General features: G+C 36.9%; 2 protein-coding genes and 1 non-coding gene across 3 annotated transcripts in view; 1 reads left to right on the top strand and 2 right to left on the bottom strand.

The window, feature by feature from the left end:
- The window catches only part of LOC141325733 (uncharacterized), a 779,461-nt gene that overhangs the window by 735,068 nt on the left and 23,157 nt on the right, over nucleotides 1-21,236 (bottom strand). The window lies entirely within an intron of this gene.
- Nucleotides 9,967-10,038, bottom strand: trnaw-cca (transfer RNA tryptophan (anticodon CCA)). Its single transcript has one exon. It is a non-coding gene; the product is annotated as a tRNA-Trp (tRNA).
- Nucleotides 11,412-20,820, top strand: LOC141325773 (uncharacterized). Its single transcript, XM_073834508.1, has 8 exons — nucleotides 11,412-11,531; nucleotides 11,715-11,768; nucleotides 12,226-12,427; nucleotides 12,906-13,015; nucleotides 13,186-13,254; nucleotides 17,174-17,287; nucleotides 20,241-20,321; nucleotides 20,470-20,820. The coding sequence occupies exons 1-8, from the start codon at nucleotides 11,412-11,414 to the stop codon at nucleotides 20,533-20,535; spliced, it is 816 nt and encodes a 271-aa protein (XP_073690609.1). The 3' UTR covers nucleotides 20,536-20,820.

Below are 21,236 nucleotides of genomic sequence, written 5' to 3'. Positions count from 1 at the left end.
TATGCCATACATAGCTTATTTAACATCACCAAATGAAAACCATTCACATAAACGTAAAAAAACAACATATTCATTTATTATTTAGCTCGTATTTACCACAAGCCAAACGAGTGATGTCATGGTAACTAAACGGATAATTTAACCGAATGACATAAAAACTGTACACATGAACATATAAAACGATCATGTTCATTCATAACTTTGCGTGCAAATCAACCTTTGATGATATAATAGTAAACAAAAGCAGACAGCGTAAAGTTTAATGACGACCAACGGAGCGAAGCGGGCGTTTTCGCTCAACAACTAATTGGATATCATTATTAACGGCACCAAAAACGTAAGCTATAAGGTAATAAATATAAATAAAGTAGCTTACCTTTGATAGATGTGCTGAATAAAATGAACGAGGCACATCTTCACTGAGAGTATTTCACGCTCCGAGTCAGTATGAAAATGGCGACTTCAAACTTCCCGGGGAGACGAAACACGGAAGAGCGTTAGTGGACAAAAGAATATTGCATCCGTAGTGGTTTAGCACTACCATTGAGAATGAATGGGAAACAGTTTAGGGCTGTTTAGCAAAACTATTCTCGGCTGCCGCGCGGCAGCTCAGCTGGTAGAGCGGAGGACTGTAGATGATACATTGGCTATCCTTAAGTCGCTGGTTCGATTCCGGCTCGAAGGAGCTGGCTTTTGAATTCGGCACGTAGATGTTTCCACGATTTCTTCAGAGATTGCAGGGCAAGATATGAAAAAGTAACACATCAAGAGGCAGATCTGTCACAGTACACATTAGCCGCGTTTCCACTGTCGGGCCAAAAGCGGGCGTGCTAGTGCATGCCAGGGCCAGTCGCGTTTCCACTGTCACTTCCGGGGCCTGATCGTGCCTCGTCGGTGCTTCCTCAATGTACAACGCCAGTTTGACGGCGTCTGCAGAAACGAAGACATGATAAAATACATCGTTGCTGAACTCGCAAAGCTAAATATCCAGCGCACCACATTGCAAGTTCGAGACAAGTGAAAACATTATTTAAATGCATGTCTGATGAGTATCTATTCTTATTTAAACTTGGACAAATGCAAATAAGATCCTATAAAAATGAGATCTGATATATAAGTTGATTTACATCGTCCAAAAAAAAAAAAAACTGACCAACACACCTTGATAACATGTTAACATTTACTGTACCTGTACCTAAATAAAGGCATAAAAGATTATACTAGAAATACGACTGTGTCGTTATTTTTTGCAGATAGTATGCAACATTTTGTTTGATGTAATACCAAGTTAGGCGAAAGATTTGTGTGTAGGTCATAAAAAACAAAGCTTCTTTTCAAGTGATTTATTAATGTAATGTATTACAAATATTGCTGCTGTATAAACAACTGTTGTAGAGCACTTCTCGCATCAGAACAGACGTCACCAATATTACAAGGTGAGCGTTCAGCATCTTCATCATCGGCGTTTCTGCATTCGCTGTATCCGGCTTCCACGTCGCTGTATTGTTCATTTTCGCCTTGCAGCTAACAAAGCCTTCGGCGTAAACGCCGCCGAGCCTCCGTCTACGCATCTTGGTTTCGCTGCCTCATCTTTCACCCAGAATACAGGAAAACAGCCGCTTCGGTTCTCTCTCCGTTTTATTCGTTCGATGATCACACTACGGTGGCCCACCTGACATATTTTCAATCTTCCCGCTGAAAGGGAAGGGCTTTCGTGACGTTTGATCCAAAGAGGTGTGTAACGGGCGGGCTTTAGGTTTGCGCAGCGAGGCTACTGGCTCGATAGTGGAAACGCAGCTTACTTTTGGCCTTGGTGCTTGCGACTCGAGGCCATTAGCCCCGCCCGGCACGCTCTTAGCACTGGCTCGCACTGGCCCGACAGTGGAAAAACGGCTAATGACAGGAATGGTTATATCATGAGATCTCAGGCTTAATAAAAATAACAGGTCAAGATACAAATCTATCATAGTACACCGGTGGTTTTCAATCCTGATCCTGGTGAACCCCTGCTCTGGGCTGTGTTTCCAAAAAGCATTGCAATCCTTAATACAACGTAGACGCATTGAAACCAATAGAGTTACAATCAACTTAGGGTTACGATGACTCTGAAAAACACGGCCCTGCATATTTTGTCTGTCTCCTTTTTCTGACACAACCAGATGAGTTCATGGAGCTCTCTCCTAACAAGCTAATGATCTGAATCAGTTGTGGTTAATAAGGGAGACATACAGAGCGGTGGGATTGGAAACCACTGCAGCACACAACAACAAGGACCTCTTTCACATTAGAAGTCAACAAGAAATCACATGACCCCGACGTGATTTGAACACGCAACTGTAGGATTACAAATTTAAGAAATGTTGATCCTATGTTCTGACATTGCATCACAGATAAATCTAAAGTGAAGTATATTCTATTTAGCTTCTAAAGGTACAGATGATGACATTCTAAGAAGATCAAATCAGGCAGCCCAGGTGTCTGAGACATTAACCTTTTGTTCTCAAGCTACAGCGATGCCTTTGTCTCTATGATAATGTGAAGGTATGGGCAATACTGTCAGACTGATTGGATTAGCACCTATGCCTTTGAATGACACTGTTATGATAATGAGATCAGGGCTGGGGAACTCTGGTAACGGGCTGATTCCTGTACTGCATTTGTATGCTTTGTTTAGATTGACTCCACCTCTATGTTTTCCTCTCCCCCTGGAAAGGTATATAAACTGTATTGTATCTGACATTAGTCAGACGACTTTTGATGACTGCAGCGAACAAACAGCTAGGATCTCAATAAAGAGAAACTTCTGCTTCAAGATATCCAAAACGTCTCCTGGTCTCTGAGAAAAGTTCACAACAGTTTTGGTGCCGTGACCCGGATAGAGCTTCTTACCAGACATCGTTCCCGACTGAAATCCAGAACCTTTTTTCAGCTCAACAACGATTTTGTGAGTATAACTCTATCCAAAAGAACCACTAAAGACCAGTACATATAGTAATCCTCTGCGCCGCCAGAGAAGTGTTAACAAACAAGCTGCAGGGTTTGGTTAACAAACTAGTTTATCCTCTGTTTATTCAGGGAAGGTTAACTACAGCTATTACAGTTTAGTTAACTAAGTTACCCTCTAAAGTTGTTCTTTTAGAGAAGAGTTGTTTATCCTCTGTTCACCCAGGGAAGTTTAGCATTACGTGCTAAAGTTGTTTATCCTCTGTTTACTCAGGGAAGTTTAGCATTACGTGCTAATATCTGTTATCCTCTGTTTTAAGCAGGGAAGTTTAGCCTTAAAATGCTAAAATTTGTTATCCTCTGTTTTGGCAGAGAAGTTTAGCGTTAAGTGCTAGTAGTGTGTTGTCCTCTGTTAATTCAGGGAAGGTTAACAATAGTTGATCTGTGTTAACAAGCGTACCCTCTGTTGATCAGAGAAGTTTTAGTGTTGTGATTGCGTGGTAGCAAAGAAACTTGGAAAATGGTTAGAAAGAATGCTAGGCTAATTCCAACCACAGAGAAAGGTGGACTAGCTACGCCATTATGGACAGACGATGAGTTTAAATCATTGTTAGGAGAGCATATGGACTCAATAGTGACTGAGTCAGTAAAATTTGATTTGACAAAGAAATTTGGTATTGATCCAGATAAAGTTTGGTCAATTGAAGAATGCAAAAAGGTACTCGGAACATGTATCCGAAAGAAAAACCTAAAAGGCATTATCTGCTGCCACAGAGAATTTACACTATCATTAGCACAAGAACAAGCTCAGTGTATCACTAAGTTGAAAGAACAAAACCAACAGCTGCACACTAGATTGTCCCGTTTCACTAAAAAGGTGGGCTATAACCAGGCCTCAACCAAAAGTGATTCAAAAGACCAACAGTCAGATGAAAGCTATCCTGACTTACAGTCTTCATGTAGACCAGAAGACAGTGGCAATACTGTAACAATGGAGAAAGATGCAGTGAATTCAGTGAAGGTATGTGGTGCTAGGAGAAGAACTCAGGGAATTGAGAAAATTGAAGGTATTTCTCCAAACTCTTCTGTTGTCTCAGTACAAATGGTTGCCAAAGCGCTAAGACCTAAAGACATAGAGAGATTGTCCCAGAGCTTACCTTCAGCACGCACACATTTTTCAGAATTTAGAAGAACATTGAACAACAAAATGCGTCTTTATGACATGTCGTTAGCAGAAGTCACACAGCTGATGTCACAAATTCTAACTGAATCTGAATTCAACAGTTTTGAGTCTGCTGTTACTTCTGAACTACAACATGCCAGTAAAGGCGATTTGAGAGAAGGTGTTTTAAAAATTCTAAAGAATACCATAGGACCCAAAACAGACTGGTCCAGAATCACTAACTGTGTGCAAAAGAAGGATGAAACTGTAAGTGAGTACACTGAAAGGTTTTGTCAGTCAGCTGCAGCATACAGTGGAATAGCTGACACTTCAGAGAAGGTACTGGATGATAAAGGTCCACTAGCTCGTACATGGTTTGATGGCCTTTTAATTGAATATAGAAATGCACTGCCTTTCTTAGATCTCACATGGTCCAATAGAACCCTGCAAAGCAACTTGGACAGGTTAGCTACTTGGGAAAGAAACTCTGATGTTAAAGCCAGAGTAAAGATTGCAGCAGCTTCCTTTAAGTTGAAAACAGAGAACCGACAGGAAAGTAAATGTCCTAAGAGAGAGGGTAGTTGTCATTACTGCGGTAAACCTGGACACAGGATGAAAGAATGCAGGAAAAACAAAAAATACGTAAAAGAAATGAACAATGTAAATCAGCTTTTACACAGTCTGCTAGCAATGCTAAAACAGCACCTCCCCACTACACCAAACTCACTGGGCAGCTTGCTGAGGTGCTAACCGTTAAGGCTGTGAATTCTTAATTACCCCAGTAATCTACAACAAAGATGAAAGACTCTTTGTTAACAGAACAAAGGGAAGTTGAATATCACTCCCCCCAAACTTGGGGACACTTGGTGAAGAACACTCACAGCCATACCAGAATATTTTATTCAGTAACCCATCCTCTGTTATGATGTCTACCAGGACTGATGTTTAATTAGAGGACTGAAATGTAGTGATTGCATTGTTTTGGAAATACATGTATTTTTGTTCTGCATTAGGAACTTATGTCTCACACTATACAGTGTGCACAACACTTAAAGGGACAGATTAGGACACACAAACCAGTGAGGAGCCCAGGAAAGAACCGAAGTGCAATAAGCCTCGGGGGCCAATCCTGCGGTGAACATTTCCTCATAGGTTTTTCCCCATTAGTACTTTTAATCCCCACCTCACTGGTCTATTAGGTGTCAAATTAAGATTAGGTTAAGAAGAAAAAAAACACTATACGATCACTAGAATTTTAATGTAATAAATAAAACCACTATACGATCAACAGAAGTCTAAAAATGTCTATGCATGAATACTGCTGGTCTGCTGTTTCTTTGTTTTCTTGTGTTTCAGGTGTGTATGCCAATTCTTCTTCATAAGAGAAACCCTGGTGTGAAGCATCACTTCAGACATCGATGAACAAGCTTCATGAGGACAAAGAGTCATCTGAGTGAATCTACGTGGGAAACGGACTACAGAAAACAGACAGCTTCACAGCTATTCAGGCGCCATAGACTTCAAGACTTCCACTCTTACGCTACATGATTTTCTGTGACATCATGTAGTTTGTACGACATTTCACCATCCCTTGTCGTATGTGTCAACAGTTATGGTTCTGAAAAGAACTATTACACCTACGTAAATCTAGGACAAGGCACAGAATAATGTTATATGTGCCTGTAACTTTTACAAGTTACATGACTGCAAGATGGGGCTTATGTTAACCAACATAGGCTACAGAATGGACTTATGGATGTTTAAATTTGTTTTATGTGAGAGTTATTAGAACTCTCAAAGAGGGGATTGTAGGATTACAAATTTAAGAAATGTTGATCCTATGTTCTGACATTGCATCACAGATAAATCTAAAGTGAAGTATATTCTATTTAGCTTCTAAAGGTACAGATGATGACATTCTAAGAAGATCAAATCAGGCAGCCCAGGTGTCTGAGACATTAACCTTTTGTTCTCAAGCTACAGCGATGCCTTTGTCTCTATGATAATGTGAAGGTATGGGCAATACTGTCAGACTGATTGGATTAGCACCTATGCCTTTGAATGACACTGTTATGATAATGAGATCAGGGCTGGGGAACTCTGGTAACGGGCTGATTCCTGTACTGCATTTGTATGCTTTGTTTAGATTGACTCCACCTCTATGTTTTCCTCTCCCCCTGGAAAGGTATATAAACTGTATTGTATCTGACATTAGTCAGACGACTTTTGATGACTGCAGCGAACGAACAGCTAGGATCTCAATAAAGAGAAACTTCTGCTTCAAGATATCCAAAACGTCTCCTGGTCTCTGAGAAAAGTTCACAACACAACCTTCAGATCTGGAGTCAGACGCGCTACCTTTGCGCCACGAGGTCCTGAACCCAGAGGTGATGTATTTTGCTTAACCGCCTTGACACAGAATGCAAATCGGTAAATATACGATGCTCAAGGAACATTCTTGATTTTGGACTTCATACTCAGGAGATCAAAAACAGGTCGTCTGACCTCAAGGTGATTTGGAGCCAGACACTCTACCGTTGCACTACAAGATAGTGGAAAAATATTTAGTGTTTCATGCTTAAGCACTTTGATAAACTATGCAAATCAGCTAGTCTTTACACTCACAAAGTCAAAAACAGATGTACCCCAAGACACCACAAACCTATCTGGTGTTTCCTGCTTAAGCCACCTTTTGTCACCCTGCCTTCGATAGCTCAGCTGGTAGAGTGGAGGGAAATGAGAACTTTGAGTGGGAAAGGGTATTAATGTTGGGCACTAATAAGAAATGTAAAAATGGGAAGATAATTAATTTACTTGTGATGTTGATGAAGAGTGCTATATGGCAGAGAAGGGTGGTGAAAAAAAAGGAGAATGTTTTAATAGATGTGTGGATTGTGTTTAAGAGAAAAGTTGAAAAATATGTGGAATGTCTGTTTTATTATTTGAAACTAGAGGGAATGATGGATGTTTTTTATTCTGTTTTTACTCAAGTGGTCCTAAAGGTTTTAAATGACACGGGAATCGAACTGTCATTTTTGGAAAGATGAAACTTTTAAAAACGGCTTTTAAATTTGTAATGGAAGATGTTTGTTAACCCTTAACGGTAAGAGGTGTTTTTTAAATGGTTTGAGTTTTTATATAGGGGTGCTTTAACAAGAATTCTGTACGTATATATAAGGAATGTGATGTGAAAATGTTTTGGTTTATGAAAAACTTTTAACTTTTTTGTATTTTAATGTTTGAAATTTCTTACAGTTTTTTTCAGTCGCTAACAAGCGCTTACCCATACTTCAGATACTTTTTCTAAACTCTTAGAGACTATCACAGACTCCCACCTACAAAACACAATAGGCCAAATGGATAATTTTCTTCTCAAAAATACATTTTGTTAAATATATACTAACTCTTCATTTCAAAACAGAACACATCTTTCTCTGCACAAACTAACTTTACCAAAACACTGGAAATCTGACTCAAAATGAAATTATTCTGTCAAAGAATAACACTTGTTTTCACTTCACAAGGTACATGCAGTCAATCAAAGTACACCAGGTTTCAAAATACTAGCTATTGTTGATATTACAAAAACTGCATAGACTTTTATGTTTCAGTTTTACAGGTATTTGCATGCAAAACATGCTATCCACCATTTTGACACTAAATTTCTTGGTTGGGAACTGTCTGTTCACATGTACAGTAATGTTCACATTCAAAAGCATTCCAGTAAAAAGTAAATAAGTACAGGTACAATAGAAACACGGTATGATAGAACAGAAAAAGTTTTACAGTTTTGCTTACAGTAAACAAAATATCCATGAAACACACAAGAGCATTCTGAACAACAACAACAACAACAAAAAACAGCAAAAAGCCCAGATAAAAAAAGGGTGGGGTGTGTGTGTGTGTGGGGGGGGGGTCTAAAAAAAGCACAAAATTACTGTATCTAATCTCTGCGATCTTCAGGGTTAGGGCACATGTTTCCAAACAGGGTTGGGGCCATTCATGAATTGAATTGAGAATGAATGGTAAATTCCAATTCACTTCCTGGAATGGAATTGGATTTGGAATTGGAATGTCGGGAAACAGAATTGAAATCAAATAAATTCCACTAAATTCCACTTGAGTTGCTAAATAAAATAATTTGACTTGATTTGCTTAATAGTTTATAGTACATTAAATATTGTAAATCACATAAACAACAAACATATAAAAGAAATACAAAGTACTGTATGTTTAGTTGGTTAAGCATGATCATTTCACATGCCACATTTCAGGAAATAATGATAATTTGATGCAATAAAAAGTGAATGAAATACATGAATGAACATGACAATTTTTTTTGTGAGTTGAGACATATATTATGTGGTAATCATATATTGAATGTATAGTACATCCAGAAACGTATCACCACTGTCATTCAATAATTAATTCATAATGTACAGTTCTCATTTTTATTTACTTGCATTTGATCAACTCTATTTCATACATTACTTGGTATTTGTAAAGCATCATAAATAAAGTTCAAATGTATGTCTCTAAATGCAATCACAAATAAATGCTCAGAAATAGCAATAAACAGAACTCAGTGGAATTTCCCTGAATTGAATTCCACTTCCTGTAATTCAAATTCAATTCCAACTCTGTTTCCTGTAATTGTTGTTGATTTCCAATTCCAATTCCATTTCCTTCTTTGAAATGGAGTTCATTCCTGAATTGACCCCAACCCTGTTTCCAAAACATCACTCCTAAAATTCCTCCTTTTACTGTATAAGTGTAAATGTAATAGAAAAAAATAACCACTGCCTCTGAGTCTAAGCCAGACTGGAATCAGCTGTGGTTGGCCCAATTTACCCAACATAAATCAGCTGTGTGTCAATTATTCAGTTGTTTGTTTATTATCAGCTGAGATATATTTTTGATATTGATATTGTTTTTGAACTGATATCATTGCAGAAGCAGAGGTTTTTATACTGTATCTAAGATTTGGAATATTGTATTTGCTATTGTGGGATGTTGTGTGCTAACATTCGTAAATACTACAAAAACAATCCATAATTTTGTTGGGAGGTATAGCTTGTCTGTTAAGAAAATGTAAGCATTGTGGAAATGTGTTCACTGACTGCATATTGGGTGAAAACGACATGAAATTTGTGAATGGTATGGCCATAAAAGGCCGATGCTGTGCTAATTGTGTTTAGAGTTTTGAAAATGTGACAACTGATTGGACAAACGCTTGTTAGCGACTGAAAAAAACTGTAATAAAAAAAAGAGAGAAAAAAAAATGAAAAAAAATGGAGGACTGTAGATGATACATTGGCTATCCTTAGGTCGCTGGTTCGATTCCGGCTCGAAGGAGCTGGCTTTTGAATTCGGCACGTAGATGTTTCCATGATTTCTTCAGAGATTGCAGGGCAAGATATAAAAAAGTGACACATCAAGAGGCAGATCTGTCACAGTACACAATGACAGGAATGGTTATTACATGAGATCTCAGGCTTAATACAAATAACAGATCAAGATACAAATCTAATACAGTACACCGGTGGTTTTCAATCCTGATCCTGGTGACCCACTGTGTTTCCCAAAAGCATTGCAATCCTTAATACAACGTAGACGCATTGAAACCAATAGAGTTACAATCAACTTAGGGTTACGATGACTCTGAAAAACGCGGCCCTGCATATTTTGTCTGTCTCCTTTTTCTGACGCAACCAGATGAGTTCATGGAGCTCTCTCCTAACGAGCTAATGATCTGAATCAGGTGTGGTTAATAAGGGAGACACAGAGCGGTGGGATTGGAAACCACTGCAGCACACAACAACAAGGACCTCTTTCACATTAGAAGTCAACAAGAAATCACATGACCCCAACGTGATTTGAACACACAACCTTCTGATCTGGAGTCAGACGCACTACCGTTGCGCCACGAGGTCCTGAAATCAGTATTTTTGTATTTTTTTAACCGCCTTGACACAGAATGCAAATCAGTAAATATACAGTGCTCAAGGAACACTCTTGATGTTGGACTTCATACTCAGGAGATCAAAAACAGATCGTCTGACCTCAAGGTGATTTGGAGCCAGACACTCTACCATTGCACTAAAAGATAGCGGAAAAAATATTTAGTGTTTCATGCTTAAGCACTTTGATAAACTATGCAAATCAGCTAGTCTTTACACTCACAAAGTCAAGAACAGATCGCTTGACCTTGTATCGAAGTCTTGTATTGCCCCGGCTGCATTTCTGAGCGTTTCTTCCCGTGTTTGTTTTCCCGTGTTTGATTCTCACTGCCAGCCCCGACCTTTCTGCCTGTGTTTTGACTACGATTTCTGCCTGCCCCTGTGTGTTTGTTTTGTTTTGTCTTATCTAATAAATGCTGCGAATGGATCCACTCGTCTCAGTCCGTCCTTGTGACAGAAGACTTCGCCACTACAAGGATCCAGCAGCTAGTATGGTGTCATCCGGTTCCAGCACGAACTCCACGGTACAGATCATGCGTCTCAAACAAGGTGAGCGGTCTGTTGAGGAGTATGCGATGGACTTCATCGAATTGGCTAATCGGTCTACTATGGATGATGTATGCCTGATGATTTTCTTCTGTGGAGGACTCTTAGAGCCATTGGCTTCACTGATGCCTATGGTCGAACCTAGCTGGACTTTACAAATTTATGTTGACATTGCTCTGCAAATAAGTGGCTCTCCTTTTACTGTGGAAAGAAGAGGACAACAATGTTCCCACAGTAAAATCCAGCTCAGAGCCACTACACAAGATGGCTCCCACGCCAGAGTCTGCACACAAGATGGCCGCCGATGTTCCTGAGTCCCCGGCCAAGAAGTCCCTCTGCTCACCTTCAACCCACCTTCGGTGCAGAGGACTTGCCGTGGGACTGCCATTCTCCATCGGTGCCCTGGCTGGAGGATCCCTCACCATCGCCTCCAGCCTCAGAGTCCTGGACTCTGCGGCTCCACCCCGGCTCTCTGCTCCCTTGTCTCCGCCGTCGGCCGTCGGTCCACCAGCTCCATCGTCCCTCCGGCTCCGCCCTGGTCAGTCGTCGCCCCACCTTCGCCTCTGGACTCTACTCCTCCGGCTGCGCCTCGTCACTCCGTCCTACCGGCTCTGTGGACCTCCTCCCTCCCGTGGGCACAGCCTCGGTCCTCTGTCGCTCCGGCTCCGCCGCGTACCACCGGACCTCTATCTCCGATCCTCGGTGTCACCCATGACCAACGACTCTCCGGTTCCGCCTCGGGCTCCACCGGCTCCACCTCCGTCGCCCGGCCCCATGAAGGAGCCAACCCTTCCACCACCATGGCTTCACCCTCCGTCGGTGCCGCCTTAGTCTTCTGGTTCTCCACCTGCACATGGACCGGGGCCGCCATTCATGCCTCTGTGCCAGGCCCACTCCATCACTCTCCTGAACTGTCACAGGTATTTGGAGCGTCTGGAAGCCGCTCTTAGGTGGGGGGCTCTGTCACGATTGAGCCTCCGTTATCAGTACTCTTGCACCACTTGGTTTCCAGACAAATATAAAAAAATTCTTAATTCAAGAATTATTTTCTAGATGAGTAAAAAATAAAAAAATGTAATCAAAATTTTTATATTACCTTGTAGCAGTGTCAGAGTTTTGCCGCCCCATCCAATCACCTGAGCTTTTGTGAGGGCAAAGTACGACTGCAGAGCATAGCAACCCTACAGAGCAAACTGAAGAGAGGATTTTTCTCTGGTAAAACAAAATATATTCATACATTACATCTTTATACAGTCTTTTCATTATGTATCTGCATCTTGTTGTTATTGTTGTTGCTTTAACTAAATGGTTTTAATGAATTAATGAATTTCCTTTATTTAATCTATAAAGGCTGGTATTAAATCTATAATGCCTTTAATGTAAATGGATGTAGATCAGTTTCAACATGAGCTGTTAATATAGTCTATTCTTCATTCCCAAGGGCTAATAGAGTTACTCTATTTGAGTAACTACAATGTGACGACTGTATTTATAACAACAAACATAATGAATATAGAATTTTTGAATAAATTAAAAAATGTAAAAAAAAAAAAAAAACATTTATTTTTTAATCATATCCTTTTCATGTTTTGATGTACTATGATTTCTGTGTAGGTCAATATCAGATTCGGAAACAAGAATGTCCCAAACAGTCTTACCTGTGAACTCTTCAACACACATCATTCAGGTTCAACCACCAACACAAGCAACAGCAGTCGAGGCTGTGACAAATGCTCCTGTGCCTGTTCATGTCACAGGAGTTTCTACTTTTCATGGACTTCAGGCATTTCTGAAAGGCCAACCAAAAGCCCTTGGGGTAAGAATATTCTCATAACCCCAGATATTTCCTTTTAAGTGTGTATGGTAGTGTGAAGTAAGAAAATTACATGAATAAATTCTACAAAAAGGAGTAGTAGACACATTAACACAATATACACTGATTTTATTGCATAATGTGACTTAGATACAAAATGAGGAAGACCAATATAAAATAAGGTTTGTCATTTACAGAGAACATTTTACAGTGTACCAGTCACAAAGAGTCACAGAGAAGAATGTTTTACAAGTTGTAAACTATCAAAAAAATGTTAACTAATGGACAAAGTTGCACATCTGCAAAAATGAGCTTTCTGTGCTTGAATATTTTAGGATATTTTCGAGTACAATCATAAGTCCATACCCATAGTTGCCATAAATTTATTGTATATTTAATTTTGGTCCCCAAAATTTGAAACTGTTTTACTTTATAAGAGACTTTCTTGTTCTGTCCTGTACATTTTTCTTGTCCCTCACAGACTGTCCAGATAATGATCGGCCTGTTGACTTTACTGTTTGGGACGTCTTGACACTTAATTTAGATTCCATCACTGTCATTAGTGGTATTCCTTACTGGGGATCAATCATCGTAAGAAACAATTATATATATATATTTTTTTTTTCAGTTTTTCAGTTTTTTTATTATTATTATTATTATTTATTATATAATATTTTTTATATTTATTATTATTAATTATTTTTATTTAAGCTACATATTCCAACAGAATATTCCATTTTGTTCTTTCTCTCTCCTCTCAGTACATTTTCGCAGGCTCACTCTGCATTGCTGCTGAAAACAAAGTTAATTCTCCCTTCGGTTTGTGTTTGGTATGTACTCAACATTTGTATTGGCATTGTAATAATATGATTCACATTTTTGTGCAATTGATATAAACAATTCTTACAGATAGGGATATTTCTGGCAAAAATGTATTAAATGAATTTAGATTAACTGAAGCACTGAGATATAAACTAATTATATAAACTAATTTTATCTCCTGAACGCAACACCCATACTTAATGAAACTTTGGACAGTTTGATATTTTATACTAAATTGCATCAAAATTGCACCTATAGATACAACCCACACTGTATCATATAATCACTTCTTAAGACACTAAAAAAAATATTTGTACTAACAGTAAAAGGGAAAAAAAAACAGTTTTCCTTTTTGAGACTGGTATATTTACTGTAATCTAAACAGTAATCAGGGAAGATTGACTGGACTTTGCATTCATGTTGTGTATTTTTCCATCTACATTAATATGATATGTTAACAAAATGCGTTAAAGGTTCGCTTGGAATGAACATTATCAGTGCTATAACTGCAGGCATTACCATTATTTTAATTCCATTTGATTTGGCTCTTGGACCATTTTACAATTACTGCTACGATACTGACTGTTACGAGTTTAGGGGAAAGTATACGGTATGTCATCAATGTTTACATTTGCATTAATGTAGTAATCACAATAAGATAAGTGTGTGGTCAGCAAGGTTAATTTAGTTTTGCTTTTTTAAATTTGTTTTATTTTAGTATAGTTTTCAAATTTGCAATAAAACTTAGTTTAGTTTTTATTAGTTTCATTAACAATTTTGTTAGTTTTAGTTTAGTTTCTATTTTGTAAACACATTTCTATTTAGTTTTTATATAGTTTAGTTTCAGTTTTAGTTTTAGTTTTTTAGAGATTAAATAGAGATCACGATTTCCTAGCAATTCTAAACTAAGCAAAATAATGTGAAACAAATATTAATTGTTTCAGTCTATAAAAAAGTGTTTAATTCATTTGAATGAATTATTAATAATTTAATACATAATATTTAAAATAGAATATATTTACAGTTTTTTTCAGTCGCTAACAAGCGTTTGTCCAAACAGTTGTCACATTTTCAAAACTCTAAACACAATTAGCACAGCATCGGTCTTTTGTGGCCATACCATTTCCACATTTCATGTCGTTTTCACCCAATATGCAATCAGTGAACACATTTCCACAATGCTTACATTTTCTTAACAGACAAGCTATACCTCCCAACAAAATTATGGATTGTTTTTGTAGTATTTCCGAATGTTAACACACAACATCCCACAATAGCAAAAACAATATTCCAAACCTTAGATACAGTATAAAAACCTCTGCTTCTGCAATGATATCAGTTCAAAAACAATATCAATATCAAAAATATATCTCAGCTGATAATAAACAAACAATTAAATAATTGACACACAGCTGATTTATGTTTATGTCTGGCTTAGACTCAGAGGCAGTGGTTATTTTTTTCTATTACATTTACACTTATACAGTAAAATGAGGACTTTGAGGAGTGATGTTTTGGAAACAGGGTTGGGGTCAATTCAGGAATGAACTCAACAATTCCAATTCAAAGAAGGAAAAGGAATTGGAATTGGAATTCAACAACAATTACAGGGAAACAGAGTTGGAATTGAATAGGAATTATAGGAAGTGGAATTAAATTCAGAGAAATTCCAATGAATTCCATTTATTGCTGTTTCTGAGCATCTATGTGTGATTGCATTTAGAGACATACATTTTAACTTTATTTATGATGCTTTACAAATACCAAGTAATGTATGAAATAGAGTTGATCAAATGCAAGTAAATAAAATGAATGACAGTGGTGATAAGTTTCTCTATGCACTATACATTCAATATATGATTACCACATAATATATGTCTGAGTCATGTTCATTCATGTATTTCATTCACTTTTTATTGCATCGAATTATCATAAATTCATTTGGCATGTGAAATGATCATGCTTAACCAACTAAATATACAGTACTTTGTATTTCTTTTATATGTTTGTTGTTTATGTGATTTACAATATTTAATGTATTATAAACTAGCAACTCAAGTGGAATTTTTTGGAATTTGATTTCAATTCTGTTTCCTGGCATTCCAATTCCAAATCCAATTCCATTCCAGGAAGTGAATTGGAATTTACCATTCATTCTCAATTCAATTCATTTCAAGATCGCAGAGATTAGATACAGTAATTTTGTGCTTTTTTTTTAGACACCCCCCCCCCCCCCCCCCTTTTTTTTTATCTGGGCTTTTTGCTGTTGTATTTTTTTTTTTTTTTTTTTGTTCAGAATGCTCTTGTGTGTTTCATGGATATTTTGTTCACTGTATGCAATACAGTTAAACTTTTTCTGTTCTATCATACCATGTTTCTACTGTAGCTCCTGTAATAAACAGAAAAACAAACTTATTTGCTTTTTACTGGAATGCTTTTGAATGTGAACATTACTGTACATGTGGACAGACAGTTCCAAACCAAGAAATTTAGTGTCAAAATGGTGGATTGCATGTTTTGCATGCAAATACCTGTAAAACTGAAACATAAAAAGTCTATGCAGTTTTTGTAAAGTCAACAATAGCCAGTATTTTGAAACCTGGTGTACTTTGACTGACTGCATGTACCTTGTGAAGTGAAAACAAGTGTTATTCTTTGACAGAATAATTTCATTTTGAGTCAGATTTCCAGTGTTTTGGTAAAGTTAGTGTGTGCAGAGAAAGATGTGTTCTGTTTTGAAATGAAGAGTTAGTATATATTTAACAAAATGTATTTTTGAGAAGAAAATTATCCATTTGGCCAATTGTGTTTTGTAGGTGCGAGTCTGTGTTAAGAGTTTAGAAAAAGTATCTGAAGTATGGGTAAGCGCTTGTTAGCGATTGAAAAAAACTGTAATACACCAACTTTTTATATTAAATTTATGAAAAAGTGGTTTGAATGAATAAATGATTTGCTCACAAAAACATAACTGGATGAATCTGCGTTTTTGAATCAATCTCTAGTAGTCAATGACAAATACATATTTTAACAGTTGTTTCCATCTAGTGGCGAAACAAAGCAATCGACACAAACATTACTTGAAGCGCCAATTACTTTCAAAAAATGACGTGCTTTGTTTTGATCTCCACCATAGACATCACATCAGTGTTTATATCCAAACTATGACCTTTAATCAGAATATTGCTGTGATAATATTAACGACTGGGTATTTGAAAAGACTGTTTGTGAAGCGTTTTTTTTTTTTTTTTTACATAAACATGATGACCGCTCTCTCTGTCAGCGGCAGTGCAAATATAGATTTGAATATTCCGGTAAGACTTTTCAAAGACATGAGGAATCGTTGTCATTTACAAATGATCGCGTGGGGGTTTGAATCTCTATCATTTCACGATTAAGCAGCTCCAGTATATTGGTTTGATCGCTTGTGTTACATAAAATACATCAATAAAAACTGATGCAGTAGCCTAGATTTAATTCAGGTGCTGTTCATGTCGCAGCCTTTATTTTTCCGCCCCATGGGGTGAGAACATAATGATTACGAAAACGATTATTTATTTTTGATAATTATTATTTTATTTCAGTTAGTTTTTCAATAAAAGTTGTTAGTTTCGTTTCGTTCTAGTTATTCATTTATTTTGACATTTTTATTTTATTTCAGTTTACGAAAATGTTTTTTGATCAATAGTTTTCGTCTTAGTTTTAGTTTTCGTTTACGAAAATAACCTTGGTGGTCAGTACACTTGTCGAAAGTAAATTCTTAATCTGCTCTCATCTGTCCAGTCTTTTTCTCCCCAACATCACATCTCTTACTATTACTGATCATTAATAATTTAAGAAGGCATTGATTTTATACATTAAGCAGCCAGTGTACCTATGTGAGTACTAATTGTCAATTATTTTAATATTATTTGTTGATTTTCATCTCAGATTCTCTTCTGGGGAATCGGAACTGTGTTGCTCATATTCGCCTTGCTTGAGTTTATCATCTCCATCTGTCTGTCAGCATATGCCTGTAAAGTCAGCTGCAGCTGTTGCACCCAGGTTAGTAATGCGTCAAGATGGAGGTTCACAAACTTTTTAGTGAACTGAAACCCTCTGATATGTAATGGAAATAGTTACTTATGGATGTCTTGATAATAAGCAACAAACACTAAGTTATGTTACACATATTTATTCATTAAATTCTTCACTTTCAAATGGTCAAACGTTCACGTTTTTAACATAAAATTCTTGTGCTATAAACATCTGTACACAAAAACATTGGAAATTATGTAAATGTTGATGAAGTGAACTTTAAACACATTGCGTTTCCAGATATTAAAGGGGTCATCAAGTTGATATGATTCTTTAGGGTCTCAATGAGAAGTCTTTACTATATTTTGGGTAAAATTTTGCAGTGTGAAAAACACCCATTTAACCGCGTCAAAAATCAGGCCTTTTTAGAGTGACCCATTCTTTTGCATTTGCCTTAAAAAAGGCCAAGGAGTTCTGCCTACCCAGTCCCTCTCTTCCATGGGGTGACGAGCTGTAATGTTTAGCCACGGAATTTGCTATCTAGCACATAATTAAAAAAGGTGATTTGCAAAGATGCATAAAAAACACTTATACTCACTTACTGTATGCTGTAGGTGAAGCTGTATCCCAAATGATTTACGTGAACAGATAGATTTTTGTTGATCACCGGGCACATTTTCTTCAAAAGTTAAAGCAATGTTAATCATCTCACAAGATTAACTGACTATATGGGTTATTGCTACTATTTAGTGGATTTTATGTCCCCATGAAACAAAACAAGGAATGTGATTGCACAATTACCTCAAGAGACAATATTGAATGAATTAGCATATGCAGTTAAAAACAAGAACAATGTCTAAGCCCGGTAAAGGTTTTGCCACAAACTCAATGGACTGGTTTCTCTCCTATATGATTTCACATGACCATCCTGAAACATTAGAAATGTACGTGAGCTTCTAACTTCTGATTGAAGCTATGTGTGACTTTCTCCTTTCCACAAATTTAACATAAAAAAAATGGGGCTGTCAAACCATTTAAAAACTTCTAATTACTAACACATCAGATACGGCTGAGAAATTACACCCAAAATATCATATAAAATCATTATTGTGTTAAATGAGAAAAGCATTAAATTACTCTTGCGGTACTTTAATGCAATATGCCGATTGGTCTGCACAGTGATGGTGCATCTTAAACAAGTCTAATAACTCACTGAATCATTGATTCACTCAATTAGTTCAAAATGGACGATTCATTTAGTAAAGAAACATCACTTGCAACAGTTCCGCCGTGGCTTTATTTGGAACTATTTTGTTTGCAGAATTGACCCAAACAGCTAATATTGAATTTAAAATTTAAAACAATATTAATTTATAGCTTACTGAACTATTGTATAAAATGTTACAATTGCAAGCACGCAAATATCACAAGACAGCTTTTCATCTTGACTAGAAATAGTTTCACATTTTAAATATTGTAAGTTCTTGTGAAATGAGATCTCATCACAAACCCATAAACAATACTAAATATTTTACTGTATTTACTGCATATAATCAATTTTCATGCCAATAGCTTTCACATGCATATGATTCAGGATTCATAATTGTTAGTACCTAAAAACTAAAAAGCTTTCTGAAGCACTTGATTAATTCTCATGTTCCTCAATCCTTTTTCCACATCTGATCCTCACTTTGAAATAAAGGTCACATATATTTCTAAATTAGTAATTTTGAGTATTAGCATATGCATCTCCTTCTTCTCTTAAAGGAGTAGTTCACTTCCAGAATTAAAAATTACAGATAATGTACTCACCCCATTGCCATCCAAGATGTTCATGCCTTTCTTTCTTCAATTTTAAAGAAATTATGTTTTTTGAGAAAAACATTTCAGGAATTATCTCTATACTGGACTTCAATGGTGCCCGTGAGTTTGAACGTCCAAACTGCAGTTTCACTGCAGCTTCAAAAGGCTTCAACACAACACAAGCACTGTTTTTTGGGAGAAAAACTCCCATCTCATTTTCTTCTTCAACTTCAAATTTCTCCTACATCACTGTTTTACCTTTTTTGTAAAGGGTGCTTGACCTTTGCATGTTCAATTTGCAAACACAGGGTCGGTACTTCTACTGCAATGTAGGATGATTTTGAAGTTAGAGGGGAAAATGAAAAGGCAGTTTTTCGACATTCCCTACCTGTATTGACCCACATTACACAGAGTACGCATATGCAGTATGAGCATTCAACGTTAAAAAGTATATACATTTATTTTATTTTTTTAAAGGATGGATCGTTTCGCTAGATAAGACCCTTACTCCTCGGCTGTGATTGTTTAGATCTCTTTGAAGCTGCATTTAAACTGCATTTTGGATGTACAAACTCACAGGAACCATTGAAGTCCATAATTCCTTAAATGTTTTTAAATTTCTTTACGCCTGAAGAAAAAAAAAAGGCTTACTTTAAATTATATAAAATTCAATTTATAATGATAAATTTACTCATGTATAAAACAATTAATTAGTTTGTCACTCAAACTCCACTCCACCCTGTTACATTGGTGCTACTTGTCCTTTAAAACCTTTGAAGTCATAATACCCTGAAATCACAAGACTTGCTGGACATAATTTCCTTGGAAAACAGGCATCTTCAAGAGCTAAGAATATATTAGTCTTTAGCTTTTCTCTCTAATGCTCATTTTAGTCAAGTCATTCTGAACAAAATTTTTTTTGATTAAACAAATTATATATTAAAGTTTTCCAAAATGTCATGTTTGACCTAATGATGGAGGCTTGAGTAATTAATGTGCAGAGATTGAAGTGATGTGAATTACCTGAGTCAGTGCATTTCTCAAAAGCATTTAGCAGCAGCAGTGTCTCTACTAATAGCAAAAGCTGTAATACTGGAACTGTATGCCAATGTTGTTGCACTTTTATGGGATTTTACAATAATTAGAAATAAAATGCTATATGTGCATTTCTCCAAAGGTGCCGTATGTTCCACAAGTTTCACCTCCACTGCCCTGTGACTTTAGGCGCTGCCATTACCATGATCTTGACCATTCAGAGGTAAGAGAAGTTTATAAAGTAAAATGGTATACAAAAAAATGGATATGTGTATAGCAATATATAATAGGAGCAGCACTTTTCGGATATTATTAAGTAAATAAGCAATCAATAAGTAAACTAGCTGATCATATAGCTTTTTTTCTTATAGATACCTGTGATCAGCAACCCTTCCGTGCATCAGCATCCTGCAGACAATCCTCCACAATACAGTTGATTATTGTTTGATCCTGCTGTTTTGTGTTGCTTTCATGGGACACATGGACTTGGACTTCCCAATGATTACCAGACCCTCACTATTTGCATGTCATTACCAAAAAAGGACTAAATAAGCAAAGACTTTACTTGATCAGATTACAAACTTTACAAATTGTTTAAAGTCACATGTGTTTAAACAATGACTATTCAAAACACTAATAGATACTATTTCCTGATTTTCTCTCAAGTCATGTTTGGTTGCTTAATACTGTATAATCTGTCAGAATAAAGAATGTAAAAAATGCTTATTGGCTTGTTTTTTCGCACTGTTTTTTCATACTGTGTGCTTATTGTTTTTTTACATTTTGTATGTCAACCTCATCTAGCACACCTGATTCATCAGATTTTTAGTAGAGACTGCAAGAACTAAATTGGGTGTGTCTGGAAAGGTGGACATACAAAATGTGCAGGGCTGGGGGTCCTCCAGGACAGGTTTGAAAACCCCTGCCCTAGGGGACACTTTAGGAAACAAAATACCTACTATACCATGCCCTGGTCCATGCTTATCAACCTGGTGAGAGAGCACAAAAAAATAGTGGCAAACATACAATGATTAAAGGGAGTGGAGTGGAGGCATCGCTACATAAAAAAAAAAGTCAACCTCAGGGGGCCTCTTACTTAAAGCCCTAAAATGGAAAGAAAACCTAACCCTGCTACCAA

Source organism: Garra rufa, chromosome 2, assembly GCF_049309525.1.
Source record: "Garra rufa chromosome 2, GarRuf1.0, whole genome shotgun sequence".
NCBI lineage: Eukaryota > Metazoa > Chordata > Actinopteri > Cypriniformes > Cyprinidae > Garra > Garra rufa.
This window is presented reverse-complemented; position numbering and strand designations above follow the sequence as displayed.